Raw genomic sequence first — 24,695 nt, 5'->3', positions numbered from 1 at the left:
TGAGCCAGCTTAAGGATTTAAGGTAGTTTCCCTCCAGGGCCCGACTTATCTTTCCACCCATAGGTCTTAATTCGCTCACATACGAGTAAGTTTTTGTTTTGAGTTCCTAGATCGACGAATCCAGCAACATAAAAACTAGTTTGATGTATTCAAATGGTACTTAAATACACAATACAGTCCGTAGCGGCCTCCTTTTTTAAATATCTTTCGTGAAATTTAAATAATCACGATAATTTAGTAGCGGCGCTAGTGTGCACGTTGAAGGGCTCTTAAGTAAGCGTACGTAATTATAAAGTTGTATCACCTTTTCCAAGTGTCTTCATAAGTACCTTATATATCTAAATAAATATTATGGGACAGCCTTACACAAATCGACATACCCCTACAAAAAGTTCAATATGGCTTGTGTTGTGGACTAGACGACCAAATATTTATATATGTGTAGACACATATTAAATAGAAAGCATTCCTATAAACTCAGGAACAAATATTTGTGATGAACATACAAATAAATGCCCTTACCCCAGGCTTTGAACGCGGGACCTCCTGCTTCGTAGGCAGAGTGACCACCGACTAGGCTAGGAGGCCGTCTAATTGTTATAAGGTTCAAAGTCCCCAACCTGTGTCAGTAATTACCCCGTGTATGGGGATAAGACTAGTCCGACAGGGGCAGGGCCGTCTTAAACTACGCCTGGGGCCCTTGAGCACATACGAATTTGGGGCCCTTTTGGAAAGTAAAGAAAGCGAATTAAACTAACATTTTTCTACTATGATTTTCTATTTATTATAAGTAATCAAAATTACTGTTACTGGATGTCCTTCGGGGCCCCCTGAGGATGGGGGCCCTGGGCACGAGCCCCGTGTGCCCTTATGGTAAAGACGGTACTGGACAGGGGCTAAACCAGCCGCATTGCTAATACAGCCTTATCATGAATATTTCCACACACATTTTCCGTCATTTCTAAAATTAGGTACTTATATCTAATGGTTAAACATGTATAAATAAAATGCATGGCGAAGAACTAAAACCCGAGACTCCTCCGATACCGATCAACTGTCAAATGACATGACCAACGCGGTTCAAAGGCCCCAGGCGGGTGACATCACCACAAAACCGCCATAATGTTACGAGTTATCATTACAAGTCGAATTAACCTCTCGAGCTCAAGGCATCATGACGGGCTGGGAGCAAGCCACAATGGGTTGCATCAGCTCGTAGGAACCGCTTCCGCTCCAAAACCACCCTAATTCACAACACATCTCGTATCTTATGCGAGCACGACCAATATAACTTGACATTCACATCAGTACCAGCTAAGTACGCGTCGGCGATCACGCTTCTACTGGTTCATCAAAGGCAAATCGGTCGGTGAGCGCTATAAATCCAGTTCAGACCTCGCCGTGAGTGGGAGATGCCTTTTAGTATATAACGCACGACCACCGACCCCTAGACAAGCACTCATCGTTCAGCTTCAAACATGAAGGTAACTAAATTACATTAAACAAATTCGGCAGTATTTAGGTTTTAAACATTAACCTCATCATCGTAATCATAACTGCCTTTCATATTGCACTTTCAATTTTTTCGGTGAGATAATAATTATGTCGCTCCAACAGTAACGATCTGTGGCTTGGAACATTATCTAAGAGCGTGAGAGGATGCTTTTTGTGAATACTATAATGAGATTTAACATTACCATATCATAAATCAGCGTTAAAACTTAATGACTAAACTATAAAAAGGCTTGATTGCAAAATAGCTTTATGAACATGGTAAACGTCCCAGTACTTGACGCTCAGTTTTACTTGTTCCTCAAAGATATTGTATGTTGCTATGGACTTAAGTAAGGTTAAAATATTAATTTGGTTTTATTCAAGTAATCTAGCATTGAGATATTTACCTCTACTAGGTACTATTAAACATTTAATAATCCTAGGAGGGGATAGTGTTCTCAGAACGAAACGAACAAAAAGGTTAACCGCTTGTTTACGTTTCTGATGTGGGTACCTAATAGCCCTTAAATTAGGGTACACCTTTTCTGTTCCAGTTGCTTTAGAATTCAATAATTAAAAACATCAAGAATAACACTAAAGCAAGACAACAACAGTTATTTATTATGAACTAACCTCTATTCCAGGTATTCGTGTGCTTGTTGGCTTTGGCCGTAGCGGCGCGCGCTGGCTCTCTCGGCTGGTCCAGCGGCGGCGGTGGCGGCGGCGGCTACGGCGGCGGCGGCTGGTCGAGCGGAGGCGGCGGCGGCGGCGGCTGGCCGAGTGGCGGCAGCAGTGGCTGGTCTAGCGGTGGTGGCGGCGGCTATGGAGGCGGCGGCTGGTCGGGCGGCGGCGGCGGCGGTGGCCACGGCGGTGGTGGACGTAAGTTAAACATTGTCTGCTGCTTAGAAGGCAATTTTGAAAGTAACTGCAAGAATTTTTTTTACCGGTATGTTATCCATATGGGACTTAGATAGGTACACCTATAGTGCAACCACTTTGACACACGCTAGGCACGAATGAAAGAATGTGTATTCATATCGCATGTAATATAACGTATATCTAATAGTGTTTTCATAGGTATAAGTTAAAACCTTAAAACTCATTACAATCGCGAGTCTAGCCGTGTTCCGTATTAGTATTTATCCGGTTCAATGTATCTTTAATAATACAAGTTGTTGCACGCTGACAAGTTTCCAATCTCATTAGAAAACCTTAAACTTAAATTCTAACATAATTTAAACGTATAACAATTAACGCTTACTTAGAAATGCTTCTATTTAGAAACCTGAAACATAGACCTTGTCAGTAAATAGTATTACACCATACACATTTTATAAGTCGCACCCATCTTTGTTCTATTACAGAAGTGAAGATCATTAAAATCATCACCACCGGCGGCGGCGGAGGTAAGAACAGTTCACGTTCTCACACTATTTCTAGGTTTCTACATGCTCACGGTTAAATCAGCATGTTTTTAGATTTTCTCTATCCCTATTCCTACAACCATTCCCAAAGTTTCGCGTATTCGGAATAGATTGTTAAATTGTGTTTAAACCATTAAATTCAGAAATATCCGGCAAAAGTTTACAATTTGATTGCATTTTCGACAGTAAAATTAAGTGATTAAATGATGTAAATATAGAACGACATAATTATCTGTTTATTTTTTTCTGAAATAAAATTGAACACTTTATATTTAGAGCTTGTTAAAAAAGCATCCGTTAGCGAGTAGGTATCTAAAGTTTTAATTTTGAATATACAGGCGGCGGTGGTTGGTCTAGCGGCGGCGGCGGCGGCGGCGGCTGGAAGAGCGGGGGCGGCGGTGGCGGCTTCTCCGGTTGGCCCAGCGGTGGCTCATCCGGTTGGTCAAGCGGCGGCTATGGTGGCGGCAGCGGCGGAGGATGGAAGTCCGGTGGCGGCGGCGGGTTCGGCGGCGGCAGCAGCGGCTGGTCGCTCGGAGGTAGCAGCGGCGGATGGAAATCTGGCGGCGGCGGCGGCTATGGCGGCGGCAGCGGCGGATGGTCGCTCGGTGGCGGCGGCGGTGGCTGGAAGTCCGGCGGTTCATGGTGATGACCATTATTAGCTCAATTGTCAACAATACATTAATACTATCATATGAATTAGTTTTATTTACACTTTACCTTGTCTGAATCATATGCTAAGGATGTGTCACATCACATACGAATACCATGAAAATACTGACTGATATTTTTATAAATAGGTATTTTTACAACCATGATCCTTCATACCTTTACCTACCTATATCCTCTTCGTTTTGAAGAGCTAATTAATAGGACTGAAATATAATATACACGTGACATATCGGAATACATTCAGGAATATCGGAAACAGAGTTGTGCCTTGTGCCATTAGTATATTATATAGCATAGTTAATAAGTATACTTATGGCATATATCGATAACATATAACTGTTGTTTGTGAAACAAGACCACCATAGGTAATTTTAGCTGCCAATACTGATTTCAAATACCTATACATAAGACTTAGTACTCTTGTGTAGCACGTATAATTTTTCACCTAAGCTAAAACTTATAGATAATTAAAAAATACAACAAGAAATGATTTATAGGTAGGGGGTTGTGCACAAATCACGCGAGTTTCGATAGGGGGAGGGTGTCAGGAAAAAAATCACGATAGGTCACGTTGGGGGAGGGGGGTTTTAAGCAAACCTCACGTGTATTTTTCTACAGTGAAAGAAACTAAGAAAAAAAAACCTACCACATAAGTAGATACTATTTCTCGGTTACGTTAAACATAAATCTTCACTCTGCACTTCAAAATAGCGAGTCTATTTAACGAAAATAGAAAAATAAACAAGATTTTCTATATACAATACTATTCATTTTAAAATTAGTCCAATGAAAAAATTGTAAAAAAATACACGTGAGGTTGTGTGGGGGAAGGGGGGGTAGCCAAAAACCTCACCAAATATCACCAGGGGAGAGGGGGGTCAAAAAGTAGCCGAAAAATACCTCGCGTGATTTGTGCACAACCCCTAGGTATCACTGTGGAATATTATAAAATTAATATATAAAAGGAAGGCGCTGACAATTTAAACGTGCAGAGGAAAATAGCCGGACATAAACCGGTAACAAAGACACTTACTTAGCAATTGCTCGGTCAATTATGTTTAAAATAACTAGGTTCGTTGGTTTAATATCACCCAACTTCTATTCTCGAATGTAATATTAATAAAATAATGCAAGCTGAAAAGGTTAAAATCCTGGTGCTACATTACGACACCGGTGCTATAATAAGGACATTACGTAACTACGTCGAAAATGTAAAGGGCCAAATGTACCTACTGTGAAACATTGTACGATACACGTGCGAATTTCCAATTTTTCGCATTCGTAAATAACTATTTTGGGCCAAAATAATCTAATTTATATTATAAAGGGATTTGCAAGTAACCGATGTCGAAGTGTAATAACATACGCCATGTAACGTAAAGGTATCAGTGCTGAACACTGTTTCCAATAAGTTGCCACCCGGTTGCCACCTTAATTCCAATGAGGTGAGTCAGCATCAAGTAGATATGACAGCCAAAGCGACAAATATATCGTATTATAACACACCTTTGGTACCATAGAAATAAGGATGTGTTCCGCTATATTTGGCCACTTTGGTTCACTGGCTGGATACGTCCTTGCACTTTGGCTATCACTATTCGTTGCTGACTAAACAATTAGGGCCAGTTGCACCAACCACATTTGACAGATTGATCAACGTCAGCCGGCGCGCCCCGGCGCACTAGGTACTATGAAACTTTCCATACATAAAAATTTAGCGAACTCTTTAACGATACGAACAGTTCGGTGCAACCGACCCTTAGTGCCAGTTGCACCAACCACATTTGACAGACTGATCATCGTCAGCCGGCGCGCCCCGCGCCTTTACTATGAAACTTTCCATACATAAAAATTTAGCGAACTCTTTAACGTTCGTAACAGTTTGGTGCAACCGACCCTTAGACTGTCAAGTTTAAAGTTACTGTCAAAATATCCGCTACAGCTTCTCTTGCTCGTGGCGGCACGGATGCGAGAGGTCAATTTTCAATAACTACAGACTACAGCGTAGTTCCTCCGAATTAGAGCGTTGACCGAGGTCAGAATGGCTGTAGAGTCTAATGACTTCATAATACTCAGAGAAAAAGTCTGTTGAGGTCTAAACACACGACCTTGGTGGCTAATTATTCGCATCATCTTTGCTAGACATAACCACGTGTTGTCCACTATTAGGTACCTCTTCTTCTTCCTCGCCCCGGCATTTTGCCACGGCTGAAGCCGAAGCCTGGGGTCCGCTTGACAACTAATCCCAAGAATTGACGTAGGCACTAGTTTTTACGAAAGCGACTGCCATCTGACCTTCCAACCTAGAGGGGAAACTATAGGCCTTATTAGGATTAGTCCCGTTTCCTCACGTTGTGCGAAGGAAAACACCTTCACCGAAAATATAGTAAATATCAAATGATACATATATATGTAGGTATAAAAAAACTCATTATAACAATAACATAGTACTAGGTACAGAAGGCTCACTCTCTAACAAAACGCGTCTGGGACGATCGGACAGATATGGCCGCTAGGTGGCGACAGTGCCACGCGCGGCTTATGGATAACCACCAAAATTGGTGTGGAACAGACGTACTTTTAGCTACCTGTAGCAAAGCGACGAAATCGCGGAGTGAGCCACGCCTGGCCGGGGTTTGAACCTGCGACCTCCGGATCACAAGTCGCACGCTCTTACCACTAGGGCACCAGCGCTTCCAATTTTACTTTTATATCTGCTATAATAATATAATGTTATTCAGACAAAAAAATGAATGTTATTCGTCAACCCTTCGCTCAGGGCCTACACCGCGCGAACCACGTTCGACGTGTTGCCTCTGTGTCGCACTTGTAAATTCGTACGTAAGTGCGACAGGGAGGCAACACGTCGAACATGGTTCGCGGTAGGCCCTCAGTATTCTAACGCTACGTCTTACGTAGGCGAACAACGCGCGAACGCGGCGCGGCGCGGCGCGGCGAAAGCGGCCGCCGCCGCGCCGCGCCGCGCCGCGCCGCCTGACATTCGCGTGCAAATCGCGCCGCACCGCGTTCGCAACGAGATCGCTTACGTAGGACACTTCTATGGGCATCAAAGGATTGATTTCGCCGCGCCGCGTTCGCGCGTTGTTCGCCTACGTAAGACGTAGCGTTAGGCGGGATTCCACCAGTGTATCGAAGTGTGTGGCACAAGGTTTTTTGTAGTGAATATGCTTGTGCCGTGCCGCAAACTGGTGGAATCCCGCCTTTAGTAGGTAACTTCATACTGTAACGCACATTTATTGGCATCGGATATCCGATAGCGCCTGGTCTCGGCACAAGAACTCGCAGTTACCGCAACTGGTTGTCACTGAGCCACACTGAGCCTGCGACTCTCGCCGTCGGTGCGCTTAGGCGGTTATCACACTGGATGCGATTCGCACGTCGATGTGCGAGCGACGTGCGAATCGCATCCAGTGCGATAAGTGATAACCGCCTACCGTGGTCTCCCCCTAGGCGCCGCTGTTAAGGCCCCAGTACACAATGGGCCATCGCCGGCCATTCCAAGGGACGCATTTATGCGTTAGAGGGAGTAAGTGATATTGCTATCTCATTCTACCACATGGCTGCGTCCCTTGGAGTGGCCGGCAATGGCCCATTGTGTACTGGGGCCTTTACACAGGCTCCGTTAAACTCAGTTTTCATAGGATATCGGTGCGACGGTAATACGACATCCATATTTAGCCGTATTATTTTGTATGGAGACGGCCACTATATGACATAGTGGCCGTCTCCATACAAAATAATACGGCTAAATATGGATGTCGTATTATTTTGTGTGAAGACGGCCGCTATATGACGGCACCGCGATCCTAGGAGCATAAGCGAGCAGAGGTGAGTTAAGACTCAACGGGGTAATAAGACTATGACTTGTATGGAATCCTCATACCTACCTACTGGACCCCTATTCGACAAGCGACGTTTGACGTATCGTGTTGATCTCCCGTTGATGTGGGAAAAATCATAAGTTCTCGAATACGTACAATGTCAAAATTTGACATTAACAATCCACAGTTAGGGTGACAAGCAAACCAAAACGAACCACCCTTAGTTTAGAGTGGAGTTTTGGTTGTACCAAATGATATTATCCACCGTTGATGGAATCATAACTCAGTATGCGATAAAATCAACTGTTGATTTGACGTGGATGCGAAATCTGACAGTTGTACGTGTCGAATTTGGCCCCTGTTTATCTTGCCCCGAGCAAAATAAACTTTGTTAGTCTTAGAAGAGTTAAGACTCTTAAACTTACTTAAAATTAAAAAACGCTCGGACCAAAGCGTTTTAGGTACATTCCTGTTCATACTGCCTATTACGTACCTATTACCGAGTTCGTTAATAAAATAAACGATGTACCTACATAAGGCCTATAGATATTGTTTTCGTAGTTATACTAGATTACTATTAGGTAGGTTTTTTAAATTACCAATCGCTGTTTTTAGGGTTCCGTACCCAAGGGTAAAACGGGACCCTATTAAGACTCCGTTGTCCGTCCGTCCCTCCGTCTGTCACCAGGCTGTATCTCACGAACCGTGATAGCTATAGACAGTTGAAATTTTCACAGATGATGTATTTCCGTTGCCGCTATAACAACAAATATTAAAAAGTACGGAACCTTCGGTGGGCGAGTCCGACTCGCACTTGTCCGGTTTTTTTAAAGTTACATGCTAATGAATTTACTTACTATTAACTTGCCAAAGGTGTCCTGTTATTAGTTTGAGCTCAAGACACCAGAGATGACAAGTTGGGAGTAAGCCCCCATTCGCACGACAGCTTTTTCAACGCGCGTTAAAAAAGCGCTTAAAACTGTCCACACTCTAAATTCGACTTAATTACCAAGGCTTAAAGTCGAAAATCCAACAACGCTTGATAAAAAGCGCTACCGCTGTCATGTGAATACATACATGGTTTTCCATTTGTGTCATTCAAACGCTTTTTTAACGCGCGTTGAAAAAGCTGTCGTGCGAATGGGGGCTAAAGCACAATAGGTTGCATCCGCTCCTCGAAACCGTTTCCGCTCAAAGAGCAATCTAATTAAAAACACATTTCACATCGAATGTGAGCTCATACAATGTAACTTGATCTCGGGGCCAGTAAGAACTAGATATGCATCGGGGACCACGGTTAAACTGGTGCCCTTCAGATAAAGCGAGCTGTGAGCGCCGTGAACCAAGACCAGACCTCGACGTGAGACATGCATTTTGGTATATAATGCACAAGTACTGACTCCCTGACAAGCATTCATCGCTGAGCTTCAATCATGAAGGTAACTAAACTGTAAATTCCCTACACTGCACTAATGTCATAAAAAGTTGCATTTAAAAGACAGCTTTTCTTAATTACTTACAGTAAAACTTGCTTAAGGTTCTGAAGGAGCCTTAGGTACTTATGCCGAAAGGCGATGGTACATAATATACATAGTAATAGGTAGTAGAACGGGGTGACTTTTGAAAATTTGGGGTTACTTTGATAGATTTAAAACGGCCATAAAATTACCATTATTCATTATTTACTGAAAATGTTCCATGTAACTAGTTAGATTACTGTATATTCATATTCACCTACTGTAAGAAAATCTCGCATAAAAATATATTATGGCTACAATTTTATAATATAAAACTAGAATTTTACAGTCGCCCCTGCATTTGAAAGTCACCCCGTTCTACCGTACCTAATCAATCTAATCATATAATAAAGGACAAGTACCAGTCTGAACGGGGACGTGGGAAATTTACTATTAGCTCGAGAACACTGATACGAGTAACACACTAATAACTCGTGCAGCCCTAATAACCAGAGGGGCTACCGCGAAAACCGAAATTCGCAAATTGCGGGGATCTTTCTCTTTTACTCCAATGAAGGTGTAATTAGAGTGACAGAGAAAAATGCCCGCAATTTGCGAACTTTGATTTTCACGGTTATAGCCCAGGCATCGTAAGTTTTATAGCATTTTTGGTGCAGCGAAGTGATGTTAACGAAAGTTACGGGCACCTTTGCCGGCTTTTATTGTTTTTGTGGAAATTAACATTAGAGAAAGATAGACGTTCGAGCAGGTCACCATTTGCTCCTTTGCAAGTTTAGCGTCGTTAGGTATGTATATTTATCCCTTCATAAAATTGTAAATAGACACAGACACACACACGTGCTTCCAAAAATAAAATAAAAATCTAGTTAGAAAAACAAAACTGAAATAACATAATGCAAAGTCTGAAGACACAAACCTCTATTCCAGATATTCCTGTGCTTGTTGGTTTTGATCGTGGCCGTGCACGCCGGTTTCATCGGCGGCGGCGGCGGTGGCTGGTCTGGCGGCGGCGGCGGCGGCGGGTGGTCCGGCGGCGGCGGGGGCTGGTCGAGTGGTGGCGGCGGCGGCTGGAAGTCTGGAGGTGGCGGTGGCGGTTGGCGCAGCGGAGGCGGTGGCGGCCGTAAGTTATCTTTATTTCTTGACCATGACAGAGCGTACCGAGTGACAGAGTGCAGCATTGTTGCGTTAAATGGATCTGTATACAGTATGTGTCTGACCATGGGGCTTTAATTCCTGGGCTTGATATTACTCGCTAAACTGAGCTACTTTTACTATGGGACCAACCCTAAAATCGGGGAATTTTTTTGGCTTTTCCATAGAAAACGTCGACATCTGGGGGCCGATTTTTGAAATTCGACCACTCGATTTCGTGTATTTCGTTAAATAATATCTCCACTACTAGGCATTTAAATTCTACTAATAGAATTGAAATCGAGTGGTCAATACCAATAGATTCAAAATTTCTATCGCTCGTATTTCAAAAATTAGCATTTCACCGTTTTCCACCGATTTTCGAGTGACGAAATCGAGCGATCGAAATTCAAAAATCGGCCCCCTGATCAGACAAAATGTATGAAAACGTAAAAAAAAAATCGGTATTTCGGGGTTGGTGCCATAATAAAAGTAGCTCAGTTAAACGAGTAGAATCGAGCCCTGGATTTAAAGCCCGATGGTCAGTAACACCCTATAGGTACCCAATTGCAGCTAAAATTATTGATTAAACTTAATACCTAATAATCTTTCTAGAAATTATTATTCATATTAGCAATTGCTTTAATTCGACTACGCCACACCGAAAATTACAATGACTAGTTATAACGCACTAGGTACCTAAAATTGCTCTCCAGTATAACAAACATTTACTAATCGTATTACATACTGAAATACATTTTAAAAATAAAATTATATTACTTTTTGTACATTTACAGAGGTGAAGATCATTAAAGTCATCAGCAGCGGCGGAGGTAAGTCTACGTTCACTCACGTCACGTCTGACTAATTACCTACTAGTTGTCTAATATCCATACATAGTTCAAGGATTAGCTAAGTTTAGTAGGTACTAGGTCGATCTATGTTCAGTCGAGTTCACAAACCTCTTTATAATTATATTTCCACGCTTTTAAGACACTGACAAGAAAGTCGTGTAAATATGTTTTTGGAACGTTAGCTTGGAAAGACGTTTGTGAACTCTACCGTACCTAAAGATGACGTAATTTGTGACCCAAAACGAATAATAATTTAATAATATAAACAGGTGTTTACCGTGGGTATATAATGAATAATGTGTATTTATGCTAGAGAACGTTTGTCCGCCAAAGGCTGGGTCATCCATTCGCTCGACGACCCGAGGTTTCGCAACCGCACAAATTACTCCGAATACAGAAGATATTTACAATTAATATCATGTTTTACAATTTAACGATGATCATTCGAGGTCTTAGCTTAAATTAAGTTTATGTTCATGGCATTTTTATGAAATACTTTTAGTTTTCCTATCTTGATAACCCACCCTGTGGGCTTCGTGCTGGGGATTCTTATGCTGCTAACAATCTAAAGGTGACATTCGGAGTTGTTCCGATATTTTTACATGGCTATTACCAGTATTAGCACCGGTTATTATTATGCTTGAGTAATTCTTAATTTGTTAATTTTATGTCACTTCTCTAATCAGTTACTTTTGGCGCAAGAATGGAAAACTAAATAGCAATGAAATTCTCACTACCATAGGTTAATTTATTTTTAGTTTTTGGCGCTTGTTTACGTTAAATATGAAAAAGCCACACACATATTTGCTTACAACTTACATTTGAACGCTTGAGTTTATCTCAAAATGCATTAATTTACGGACGCATCTTGAGATAAGCTTAAGCTAAATTAATAGTTATTTGTTTTACAAGGGGGCAAAGTTGTTGTTTAACCGCTCGTGCTAATATTGATACCCGAGCAAGCTAAAGATTCCAAAATTGAACCACGAGCGTAGCGAGTGGTTCGAAAAATGGAATCTTGAGCGTTGCGAGGGTTTCAAAGCACGAGGGTTAAACAAAATTTGCCCCCGAGTGAAACACAAAATTTTACACCACACCAACCCGAAGCAAATATTAAATGTAAAATATCAAACCAAATCCAAATGAATGTTATTAAATATTTATCACCCAAAATCATCAAATCAAAGTCAATTCTACCAGCAAACATAAGAAAACAACTCAAAATTTGCATTTGATTACTTTGCCTCACATGTAAATAAAATGCAACTTTGCTATCAGTTTTTGAAGTGCAAAATAAGCCTTTCCGAGCTGTTGTGGTGAAAATGTACTTACCTACAGGCGGAGGCGGTTGGCGAAGCGGTGGTGGCGGCGGCGGCTGGAAGAGCGGCGGCGGCGGCGGTGGCTGGAGATCCGGCGGCGGCGGCTGGAGCTCCGGCGGCGGCGGCGGCGGTTGGAAATCTTGGTGATCCCATCCGTAGCTCCATTATCAACAATACATGAATACCCCTCTCACATGCACTTGTTTTATTTTTACCTTAACTGATTCAGATTCATTCAGAGAGATTGATAACTGATGCTATAAAGGCCAGTCTAGACGGGACAGCTGTCGCCCAATCTGATCAAATTGTCTGATCAAATCAAGTGGTGTGACAAATGAAATTAGCCTTGAATTAGACTTGAAATTGGCTGCCTGGTGTTGCCAGTAGGTAAAAAGATGACGTTTTAAGGGAAATAATAATAGGGATGACCGCCTCCGGCACGAAAACGAGCGCTGCTCTCTTTGTAATGTAAGGTTTTGAATAACGGTACAGGATTTAATGTAAGATTATGACTGATAAAATGGACGTCCGCACGCAAGAATAAATAAATAAATATATATAAATCCAAAATTGTTGACTAAATCGTGTTAGTGTCGTGTAAACGCTAGATGAGATTGACACCAATTTCTTTTTGATCAAATAGACCAATAAATCTCGTCTGGACGAGCACTAATACCCCAAACGAGGTGTCTGATACATGAACAAATACCTATTCGCTTTACTTAAATTTAATTTTGCGGAAATCGATAAAATCTTTTTTTTACAACTTGTTTAACTACCCAATTATTAGTTTAAAATCCTTCTTTGCCTACCGACTCTATATTGGGTCAGTAAAGGCGGTGGACTGTCTGAATCGCCTGAATTTTTTTGGCCTGTGTTATGCCGACCTCTGGGATTTTATATTTTAACTAGTAAAGTATAATTGAATTCAAAACTTACCTAACTGCAGGATACGTTCAGATCATACATGCGTCATTATTGCATTCTTTGTATAAACCAACTGATCCTGAATAGGTCTTCAATGAGGCTAAAAATAAAAACCAAAAATGTATAAAAGAATAAAATAAAATACTTTAATTTCTAATATACACCTAAAAGCCTTAAAACGTTTATATGGCCTGGCCTTGTTTTAAGGATTATTTTTTATTTTTCTTCTTTTTAGCCTGTCTTTTCTTCCTGTTGGGATCGCAATTCTCTTTGTCTGAGGAATTGTTGCTGTCAGGCGTGGCGCCGCGGCCTCGCCTGGGCCTCTTGTTTTGGAAACCAGCTCCATCTAATGGATTCAGGACACCAAAATCGCTGGAACAAATAGAAACATGAAAGAGTTAATTTAAAATTGAGAATATACCTACCTCTACCTCACATTTAAATATCCCTTTACCAAAACAAAGTAATATTTTTTTAATTTTTAACAAGCAGAAACGTCTGCGAACTATACTATAAACCACCACCACTTTTAAATTTATTCTAAGCTTAAAAGTAATAATTATTAACAAGATTGTAATAAATGTTATGCATAACATTTATTTACTATTATTATTCATAACATTTATTACTCTCAAAAGTATCCCATTTTCATTGCTCTTAAACGTATTTGTGAGCACTTAATGATGTAACATATAATCAATACTTTAATTTCTAAATCCATGCCTGCAATTTTATTAGCAAAATTCCAATAAATTACTGAAGTCACTATTACTGAAGTTTTTCTCCAGAAAAGTGACTTAAGCCGTCGTATCGAGCGCGGATCCGCGTACGAGGAAAATATTAGAAAAAAATAATCACGGCACACAAGAGGTTAAGAAAAGTAAATATTAACTTACTGTTCACTGCTATGCCCAAATCTACCCGTATTATCCTCCTGGATGTTTGCATCAGCCTTCGTAACTTGTTCCTCCAAGATTACGTCCGTACAAGAAGTCTTTTGAGAATCAGTCTCTGGCATATCACCTTTTACTAAGTCTGCAGTTTCAATATATTCTTTCATCTTAGCTATAAGTGATGTAGAGTCCTCTTGCGATGGCTGTTCAAATCCAAAGAAGGGATCATCCACTGTTTGAACTGCGGTTGACTGTGTTTTACCCGCATTACAATCAACTATACTAATAGTAGCTATAAAACTTTTGTTCTCTACAGTTATAGAGACATCATTAGACTTAATCGGAGTATTCTTGTGTGAACAATTTTCAATATCAGTTAAAGTGTTCATGCTAGCATCAATGCATTGTGTACAGTTTTCAAAAAGGTAACTCTTCTTCAGAAATGGCACATGTGGCATTTTGTGTGACTGTGGAGAATTGTCTTCAGTATCTTCTATTATTTCCACAGATTCCTTGCGACTGGCTTTCTGCACCTCTAAGAGAGCCATTTTATCTTTATCAACGATCTGATCCTGTGTGTCTTCTATAGTATAGCATTCATCAATCTCAATTACGTTCTCATTATTTTGATGTTTGCCCACCCCATTGGATTCCACATGCTTGGGTTCATCAAATTCTTGCTTCAATCTTTTAGCACCCCAAGCCTTCTTAGCTTCGGCTTTTTCTACAGGTTTTAAGAAGTTTTCAAGACTTGTGTTACTCGGTGTAGTAGGCGTTTGTTTTAATCTTGGTCTTTTTCTATTTGATTGCCTGGTTCCTATCTTTGGAACATTTTCTTTTTGTATGTCTTTTATTGGGGTGGAATGTGGCGGGTTGTGGTGAGTATTTACTTTAAGGTCTGAGAAGGGTGAGCGAGACTGTGGCCCAAAAGAAGGACTTGATTGCTTGCTCAGCCATTCTTGAACATATGATCTTGATTTATTCATTGTAAACTCTCTTAGTGATGATATCTCTTCTCCAGGAAATAGAGTGTGTCTATTTTCTTTACCCTTTTTAGACACATTCAAACTTTTCCTCTTATTGAAGTACTTAGCAGGAGCTTGAATGCATTCTGGGAACAATTCTTTTTCCACTCTCAATTTTTCGGATATCCTCTGCCTCTGGTACTCTAAAAATTAGAAAGCTAACATTATAAAATATATGTAAATCAAAATAAAATATAAAATTATAAATATTATACACCTGACCTACCATCTGTTTGTAAAGTATCCTGAAGAGGTGTTGAGGCTTTAGTGTGGAGGACATCCAATAGAGGTGGATCGGAGCTTAGTTTCATTAATGGTGCACAAGTCTGGCACTCTCCCCTAGCCACGCAGTCACTACAACCAGGGTGACCGCAGGCGAATATCACGCTCCCATCTGCTTTATCACTGTTAAAATTAAGAACAATAAGCACATACACAAAGAAACATTACAAAGAGACATTTCAATAATTATATTGCGTCTTACCAACGATCACAGCGTTTGAACTCATCTGTCCCCAATTGAACAGCGAGATGTTTACGCTTACGCAAAGCATGCATCATAGTAAACAATTATTCCATGTGTATATTGTTAAAATACCTGTTTTTACAGAAATATTTCACTCAAATTTCTCTCATATAACATAAGTTTAAAGTAATTATTTGGTTCACAAAAACGAAGACGCAAACGAAGCTTTCACCTTCACCGAAAACTTGAACTTGAATTTGACATGACAGATGACGTGACATAAGTAACTTTTTTACGAGGTTGTCCGAATTGAGCTTTGAACTTTTAAGTTCGAATTTATTTTTATAAGAACGGGATAAGGTCTGAAGAAAAAAGAGAGAATTATATCAAATTAATCTATACCAAAAACGTGTATTTGCAAAGAAAAGGTACTATCAAATCATACTTATTATTTTTGTATAGAGTCTGTGCAAAAAGAGAAGAGTTGTGGAATATATTGGGCCCCATACATTCCACGACTCTTCTCTTTCCGCACAGACTCTAATATCCGTGAGTGCGTGAGTGTAGATAAATGCTCCCTTTCGGAACGCTTTTTCTACTCGTAGTCGTCTATAAATGATCACCTATCTTGCTCGGTGATATGGTTCAATTTCGATTGGCAAAAAAGTAACTTAACTCTTTATTGCCTGGCCGCATAGACTTACCCCCTTATTCATAAACGTTTACTAAAGTTGACAAGCCGATAATAATCGTTTGTCCCTTTCCATCATACCAATACGTTGGAAAGGGACAAACGATTATTATCAGCTTGTTAACTTTAGTAAACGTTTATGAATAAGGGGGTTACAATATAATATAGAGACGGGGTCTCAGCGAGCTGTCACTGTTGCCACTTTTGTTTAGTGTACGATTAACAATTTAACACCACCTTGCTGTAGCCATGTCGATAAAGTCATATCGATAAACTATCGACATTTCTTACAATTTTAATTTATCTTCAAAGGTTTGACGATATCTAAACTGAACAAAAACGCTTTTATTCTTTATTGTGGTTATCAGATCACAATTTTATCGTCACGCCCCAGCAGGGAACCAAGGGAAAGTTCAGATATTTAATTAAAATACATAAACACCTACTAAGATATGTGTTCCGCAATAATTGAAATATTTTATTATATTCTAATATATTTATTATTCATTAGCATTTCAATTATATATATGTTTAACAAGGATATTGAAGCTTCAATTAATTGCTATTTCGTTCCACTGTGTAGCATTTATCGATATATAACATGATTAAAATCGACTTTTCACATCCCTAAAAGAGCACACATACACGTTTTTACGCACACATACACAGCCTGGATGCATCAAAAAAGGCAACACTTGATTTGAAGTTCACCTTGTCAACAGTATGGTTGTCCTTTTTTGACAAATGGCATTTTAAAAGAGCGAGGAGAGAGAAATGATACTAGTTGCTGCGCCGTCAAAGAGAACAGAAAAGGTAGGGGCCTTGCCTGGCCGTACCGCACGGGCCGCGTAGCCAAGATGCCGATCGCTTACGCTCCATAGCGATCGAACCGCAACTGTCACTGTCGCACTAATAAGGAAGAGTGATAGAGAGACATAATGCTTTTCGTTGTCGAAGCGATAGCGATTGTAACCTTGGCTAGGCCGGCGGAATTTTCATAATGAGGGTGGCCGGTCGAAGTATTTAGCAGATGGCGCCAGCATAGCTTGCCCTGTCGACAGTGGGGAGACACTCCTGACTTCGGGCAAACTCGGCTCAGCGTTGCTCCGAGCAACTAAGGGATATCATGGCACCACTTGACGTCCTTTTGCGTGCATGACCAAAGTATATTTCCCACAATGATTGTTAATTTTATTGCAAAGTGACCGGGCTCCTTATTGGATAAAATAGAACAGTAAGCAAAATTGTGTCTTAGGCTGTCGCGCTGGTCTCACTTGCCCACCACCGCCGTAACCGATTTTATCGGCGTCTGTGTGACGTTGGCCAAAGAGAATATAACCAAAGCCAGGGGTGCGAAACTCCTGAGATCGGTCAAACTCGGCTCCGCTCGGCTCAGCATTGCTCCGAGCAATTATTAGGGTTGGCACCACTTGACTTCCTTCTGCGTGCACGACCACAGATAGGATAATCACTTGAATTTTGACAACCCTAAATAGCCGAAAGGGATAGTGTCATATATTAGAAAGGGATAGCATGATTCGACCCTGAACCGCTGTCAAACTTCGGTTTTGTAGCAAGTTTCCTTTCTGTACGGTAGTACTATTATTTATTCTGTGCCAAAGCTTAGATGACCATCTTAGTTGTCCACAAGTTCATGACGCCTCCATCCACGTATTCGACGTCTCTCTTCCCTCTGTCACCTCTGTGTAGGCGACACAGAACACCCACTCAGACAAAATAACTCTTAAAAGACGCGGTTCAATTATTTCTTTCAATAAATTAGACAAGCTTCTAGGCCTTCGGTTAATCAAAATATGTACTTCCAATAGGCTCTAAGGCATGAGCACTCTGATAAAATTTGCAAGTTGTTCAACTACATTTGTTCTAAATAAAACACAGTAATGTACTTGCAAAATACAGTTTATTATGTTGATCTAGCTCATTTCTAATTACGCACTACTGTTTAAAGAGAGCGGCAACAAAACGCTAGAATTAATAAACAAGTATTAACACATTTATATCTATAAATGCAGATACAATCACAATTACTTCGTAAAATGCAGTCAAACTGCAAACTTAAAATACGCAGAATTCTTAATTCACATTTCAACTGGCACAAATACAATAGGCATAAATTATATGCTTCATTTGCCTCGGTATTCGCATTTAAGAGGTATTATTAAAATATGAACAACTAGAACATCAACTAAATATTACAATAATTTATAGTAAACATCAAATGTAATTAATAATTAGGCATAACATTATCATCATATTCATCATCTTAGGAAAAATATAATACTAAAATGTAATTAATTACTATAGCCATATTGTAGATTTTAGTAGGGCAAGTGATTGTTTCCGTTCATAATTGTTTATATTTATTAAAGTTCTTAATAAACATAATTTATCACAAAAATATTAAAACATTTGGACACACGTGTCGCTTACTGAAAAAGCTGTACAATAGAGCCAATAGAGGTCATAGCCCAATGTATATTACTTTTATGAGGTTCACCAGTATGTAAGATACATTAAGCATAGTTTGGCATACCATTTCAGTAAGATAGCAAAATGGGCCCGGCAAAAGGATCTATATCCCCTAAATCCCTTTCAGACATTAAACGGGTTTGCCTTAACCAACGCGACGATGTTACAAAGCAATCTTGAAAAATGAGGAGTCACACACGTACCCGCCGCCAAAAAGCCACTTCTATACAATCGAAATAATCGAATACGCTCTAATTTGTCGGCCAACTCTGCATAATATGCAAAAAAAAATCGCGTCAAGAAAGTTTCTTCGACTTTTTCCTAAGTTCACAATTTTTTTTGTATTACAGTTTCTAGCAACTAAAACTAGGACCAAATATATACTTGGTCAAGCAGATCTTGTCAGTAGAAAAAGGCGGCTTTGCAAAAGATTTGCTTGACCATCTATAGATATAAACTTGGTCAAGCAAATCTTGTCAGTAGAACAAGGCGCGAATTCCAAATTTTCTACGGGACGATATTGGATAACCCTTCGCACCTACATTTTTCAAATTTGCCGCCTTTTTCTACTGACATGATTTGCTTGACCAAATATACGTACTCATACGATCGAGTACGTATACAACTCTGCATAATATGCAAAAAAAAATCGCGTCAAAAAAGTTTCTTCGACTTTTTCCTTAGTTCACAAATTTTTTTTGTATTACAGTTTCTAGCAACTAAAACTAGGACCAAATATATACTTGGTCAAGCAGATCTTGTCAGTACAAAAAGGCGGCTTTGCAAAAGATTTGCTTGACCATCTATAGATATAAACTTGGTCAAGCAAATCTTGTCAGTAGAACAAGGCGCGAATTCCAAATTTTCTACGGGACGATATTCGATAACCCTTCGCACCTACATTTTTCAAATTTGCCGCCTTTTTCTACTGACATGATTTGCTTGACCAAATATACGTACTCGGTCGTATGTTACTTGAATCAAATTTCATGTTATTTCAGAATGTTCTTTTAAAATGAGAGCGTGTTTTATTTGTAAGTTCGTGTGACTCTTAAATTTGAACATTAATAAATGTGCTTAACATCGGTCGGACAAGTAACGTCAATATAAAACACTTATTGCTACATAGGTTATTAAATACTAACACATGAAATTAAACGATAAAACAAAATCAAAACGTAAACTAACCCGTTTCTTAGAAAACGACACAAAATATACATACAGTTAAAAGTGTTGATACTTTTAATCACTTGCTTTAAGAAAACACGTAATGCAGTCTTAACGTTAACTCGACGAGAACTAGTCACTCCAAGATATATATTAAATATTATATTATACAAATACAAGGCATACAAATATACCGTACCTATTTAACGAATTCTACACACTTAAGCACACTTCACGTTGTTTCTACGATACTTTTAACCTGAATATAGTAAGGACACTAAGCACGAAGAATTTCGTACATTGACACGCTGTTCTCTATCTCTATCGCACGCATAATTAGTAGTAGTACTAGTAGTAATCACTTTATTGTACAAAACAAGTACATAACACAGAGCGAACACAGTAAATGTGTACAAAGGCGAACTTATCCCGTTAAGCGATCTCTTCCAGCTAACCTTTCATAATTATATTGCTGTCCCGCCGATGATGAAGGCGGTCAATGCCACTGTGCGAGAGGGACAGAAATATAACTATGCGCGCGCGCTAGAGATAGGAAATAGGGTGTCAATGTACGAAATTCTTCCTGCTTAGCGTCCGTCAGCTTCCTACTTTCGATCGACTTCGCACGATTGTTTTCATATCCGATACAAATTGTCCACATTACAAACTAGGTATTTTTATAAAAGGTTGTACTGAGATGAATTGATGGATTTACTCGGTTGATTTTATCTTCGCCACGGCAAAACCAATCACCGGTCTACCAAAACCACAAAAATTTATAATAAAAGTAAAATTTAGAAATTCACCGATTCGAGCGAAAACGAAATGTAAAGATTCGCGCGCTTCAGATAAGCTTCGGTAGCTCAGTTGTGATGGTTGTTCCGAAAGGTCGCAAGTTCGTGTCTTGCCCGAAACAATGTTATTTTTTTCTGTTTGTAGTATCGCTCGCAGACGTACCCATCCGCTTAGTAAAAATTTGTCCTACTAAAACCAACTGGTCAGTGAAGTGTGGGTCTAGTGCATAATTGTTTTCCATCGTATTTTCTCGGAAACGTTCGTATTTGTCAAGTACTGCTACTGCTACTTCAGTCAACCTTAATACTTTTTGTACGGAGGCTGACGGAAATACCAAAACACGTTCGTACGTTTCCGTGAAAATACGATGGAAAATAATTATGCACTACATCTGTACTATTAGCATACGAAAGAAAAGAAAAAAAATGTTTTGTCAAAACAAGTAGGTACAGTCACCTGCAATAATATCTTACTCTTTGAAGGCCGCAAAAATATCTGACATGATCTTATTTGTAGAGCCATAAGAGCGTGTCACATATTTTTGCGGCCTTCGGAGAGTAGCATATTATTGCAGGTGACTGTACATATGTATATAAACGTGTGATGAAAAATGTGTGTGTGTGATGATTCTTTACAATATAATTACGATTATGAATTACCTTCACTATGTATATTAAGGAGAGGCGTATAGTTTGTTCAAAGTTTCATCAAGTCTTCATTACATTTATTGCGCGGGTTTTGGAAACCCAAAAGCATTTCAGTATACAATACAGAGTGTTTTATCACAGACAACATGGATGTTACGTTTAAGTACAAATGCTAAATCAATAATTTAATTATTAAAAGCATCAAAATAATCACAGATAATAAGGTGAAGCGGGGTAAGACGAACACCAGGGCAAGATGACTTTAAAGAATCGTTATAGCCTCCTAAGGCCCAAGGTCCTACCTATAGTACTTATTCAGTTCAATGAAATTTAAATCATATTCGATTGGAACAGAGTTGCTTTTGCTTTGTATCGTTTAGTTTTTGAACAACGTAAAATCAACTCTATTTACTACACTAAAGGTTCAAATTTCTGTGGCAAATGTATTTTTCATTTGTATGGCTGGGCCTTAGGAGGATAGTGTTTTGCTTACCCTATTTCACCTTAAGTAAAATATAATATTTATTAGAAAAAATATCCATAGCATTAATAACTAATACTACCTAATGAAAGTAATGAATCTTTTTTAGTGTTGTAAGTTACGGTTAGAGAAAACCTTATGGCTCCTCTACACGATGGGCCAACGCCGGCCACTCCAAGGGACGCATTTATGCGTTAGGGGGAGCAAGTGATATTGCTATCTCATTCTACCGCATGGCTGCGTCCCTTGGAGTGGCCGGCGCTGGCCCATCGTGTAAAGGAGCCATTACGCTTTTTCCATGATTATTTATAACTAAAAAGCGTTTAAATATCAATACAATTAGTTATAAGTAAGCAAAAGGTAGCTAGCTCGTCAGCGCTACGCTCCACTCTTTCGAGAACAGTTAACTAGTACTGCTGAAACTCATGCATCATTCATTCGATATTTCCATCAACCACACATAATGGCTCCTCTACACGATGGGCCAACGCCGGCCACTCCAAGGAACGCAGCCATGCGGTAGAATGAGATAGCAATATCACTTGCTCCCTCTAACACATAAATGCGTCCCTTGGGAGTGGCCGGCGTTGGCCCATCGTGTAGAGGAGCCATAACAACAGTCCTTTGAAATGCAAATCCTGCTCTTTATTAAAGCAAGAAAAATTGCAGTAACGTTTATTGTAGACTTCCAAAGCTTTATTGTGCCCCTGGTAAAAAAAAAATTCACTAGCCATAAACATAGACCCTCCCCTATAGGGTAATAGCCAGGGTTGTCACAATAGAAACTCATGTAAAACACTCTGTATACAAACATCTCTAAGTTAAAAGCCCAAAACATCCAACCGGTGGATCTAAGGGCTGATTTAGACGGCGCGCGAACTCGCATGCGATTTTAGTTACAATGCGAACTGTTGGTTACGTCCAATTCAACGTACCGATCAAAAACCGCAATGTAATGAAACTTGCATGCGAGTTCTCGCATCGTCTAAATTAGCCTTAAGGCGGTAATCGCACTGGTGCGATAACGCCGCCGACAACGTTATGGCTCCTCTACACTACATGAATAGCGCTGTGGCCGCTGTATCGCACGCACACATTGACGTATATATCTAAGAACTGGCCTTACGTGCTCTAAAAATGGTACTAGTTCAGCGGTGTCACTCACGAATTCCAGCCAATAGTGCAGTCTAAAGCCTCCTCCACACTCGTGCGCGAATCGCGGCGCGAAGCCGCGAACGCGAGTGTGGCGTCGATTTTCGCGGACAGCGAAATCGACTCCACACTGGCGTTCGCGGCTTCGCCCGCGATTCACGCGCATAGTCTGGAGGGGTGCTTAACGCTACTAGACCAATCGCGAACTCATCAACCAATCGCGTACTGTCATGCCTCATTATTATTGCCCGTAATGCCAGTCCCTATAGTTATCTATGTCAATACACACACAGTACAGTAACTTCATCAGTGTGATAACCGCCTAACTTCACAATAGCTACAATTTTAGTAATTTCACAGTCGACAGTCATAACAAGATCAACAGATTACGTCATTACATCTAAAATCTATCAAATACTACATGCACAGAAAATACTTAATTATATCATTTGTTATATATTTCTAATTTCAACATCACAATACCCTCTGAAGTGTTTGTATCGCTTTTTGTACATTTCAGCTGTTCAAGCACTGCTTGACACATGCACATGATTTTGAAATACACTTTAGTTCAATGAAAACTAATTTTTTGCGTTTTATCGCTCTAAGTGTACAATGTGTACATTCAATTAATTACTAAACCCTTTCACCGCTTTTAATCAAGCACAAAAAGTCACACGCCAACATTTTGCTGAGAAACTAAAATAATGTAGCAAAGTGAAACGAAACTGTTACCAAAGATTCATTCTGATATGACGCTGTACTGCTCCGTACACTATGCGGTAGCTGATTTTCAAAATTTTACGATAAAGTACAACACCATCTATCTCAGCTGTCAAACTATAGCTCGTTTTTTTTAGCATTAGAAATAACGTAAACAATCTTGATGTGTCTTTTAATTGAAAAACACATTTTAAAAATAAGTTACGGCAAATATGTAACAATTATGAATCTAATACGATCATTTATATTCTTCTGCTTTCATAAGTAATAGTTTTTGATTTTTAAAAAGCGTTTTTCAATTAAAAGACGTGTCAAGATCGCTTACCTTCTTGCAAGTTCTTTCTAATGCTAAAAAAACGAACTATAGGGGTACTATTTGTTTTAGATTTAACATCTTACAATCAATAACTCTCTGTATGCGGCGGTCAAAAGGTTTAAATTAAGTATGTACGTACCTAATTCAATTAAAAAAAAAAGAGTTGTCATAATACTGATCCACGCACACTCCATGATTTTGTACATTTCATATTAATTGGGTAAGTAAATAATTATAATTTTATAAGTCTATAAAAGAGTGATAATCAGAACATGATTTCAAATACACATAATTCTATTATTATTATTAATTTAATATACCTTAGAAATATTTTGTCATGTATGCGCAACATTTTCCATTATTCATAATTTTTAAGTATACCTACATTACCTACTCGTAATGTTCCAATTCGGCGGGGAAGTGCAGTAAAAATTAGGTTAGGTCCACTTGGGCAAGTAAAACAGACCTGCTAGCATGAGTTGCGTTCTCGCGCGCGACTCCATACATCTAGCGTGGCTTCAAGTACGAGTATGGTCTCACGCGCGAGAACGCAACTTATGCTAGACCGCCTGACACTCATTTTGCACGACACAAAGAGAAGTTTGTAAGCGTAAGTCTGTTTGTAAGTGTAAATGTCAGATAATTCCAAAAATCACTTACAATGTCATCATATTGATGTCTATTTTCGGAACCACCCAAACACTTTGCCTT

At 39.6% G+C, this 24,695-nt stretch overlaps 2 protein-coding genes across 2 annotated transcripts; one reads left to right on the top strand and one right to left on the bottom strand.

Annotated features, from left to right (window-relative positions):
- Positions 1-1,478: 1,478 nt before the first annotated feature.
- On the top strand, positions 1,479-12,404 carry LOC134669821 (loricrin-like). The gene is made up of 8 exons (XM_063527445.1): positions 1,479-1,484; positions 2,130-2,373; positions 2,859-2,901; positions 3,285-3,560; positions 9,527-9,536; positions 9,835-10,018; positions 10,836-10,871; positions 12,231-12,404. Exons 1-8 carry the CDS (start codon positions 1,479-1,481, stop codon positions 12,356-12,358), a joined length of 927 nt encoding a protein of 308 aa, XP_063383515.1. The 3' UTR covers positions 12,359-12,404.
- An 856-nt stretch (positions 12,405-13,260) lies between these two features.
- On the bottom strand, positions 13,261-15,712 carry LOC134678454 (uncharacterized). The gene is made up of 4 exons (XM_063537061.1): positions 15,541-15,712; positions 15,283-15,461; positions 14,035-15,199; positions 13,261-13,510 (listed from the first exon to the last, which is right to left on the bottom strand). Exons 1-4 carry the CDS (start codon positions 15,615-15,617, stop codon positions 13,348-13,350), a joined length of 1,584 nt encoding a protein of 527 aa, XP_063393131.1. The 5' UTR covers positions 15,618-15,712; the 3' UTR covers positions 13,261-13,347.
- Positions 15,713-24,695: the final 8,983 nt, after the last annotated feature.

Source organism: Cydia fagiglandana, chromosome 1, assembly GCF_963556715.1.
Source record: "Cydia fagiglandana chromosome 1, ilCydFagi1.1, whole genome shotgun sequence".
Taxonomy (NCBI): Eukaryota; Metazoa; Arthropoda; class Insecta; order Lepidoptera; family Tortricidae; genus Cydia; species Cydia fagiglandana.
Note: the sequence above shows the minus strand (reverse complement) of the source record. Positions and strands in the feature narration are given on the sequence as shown.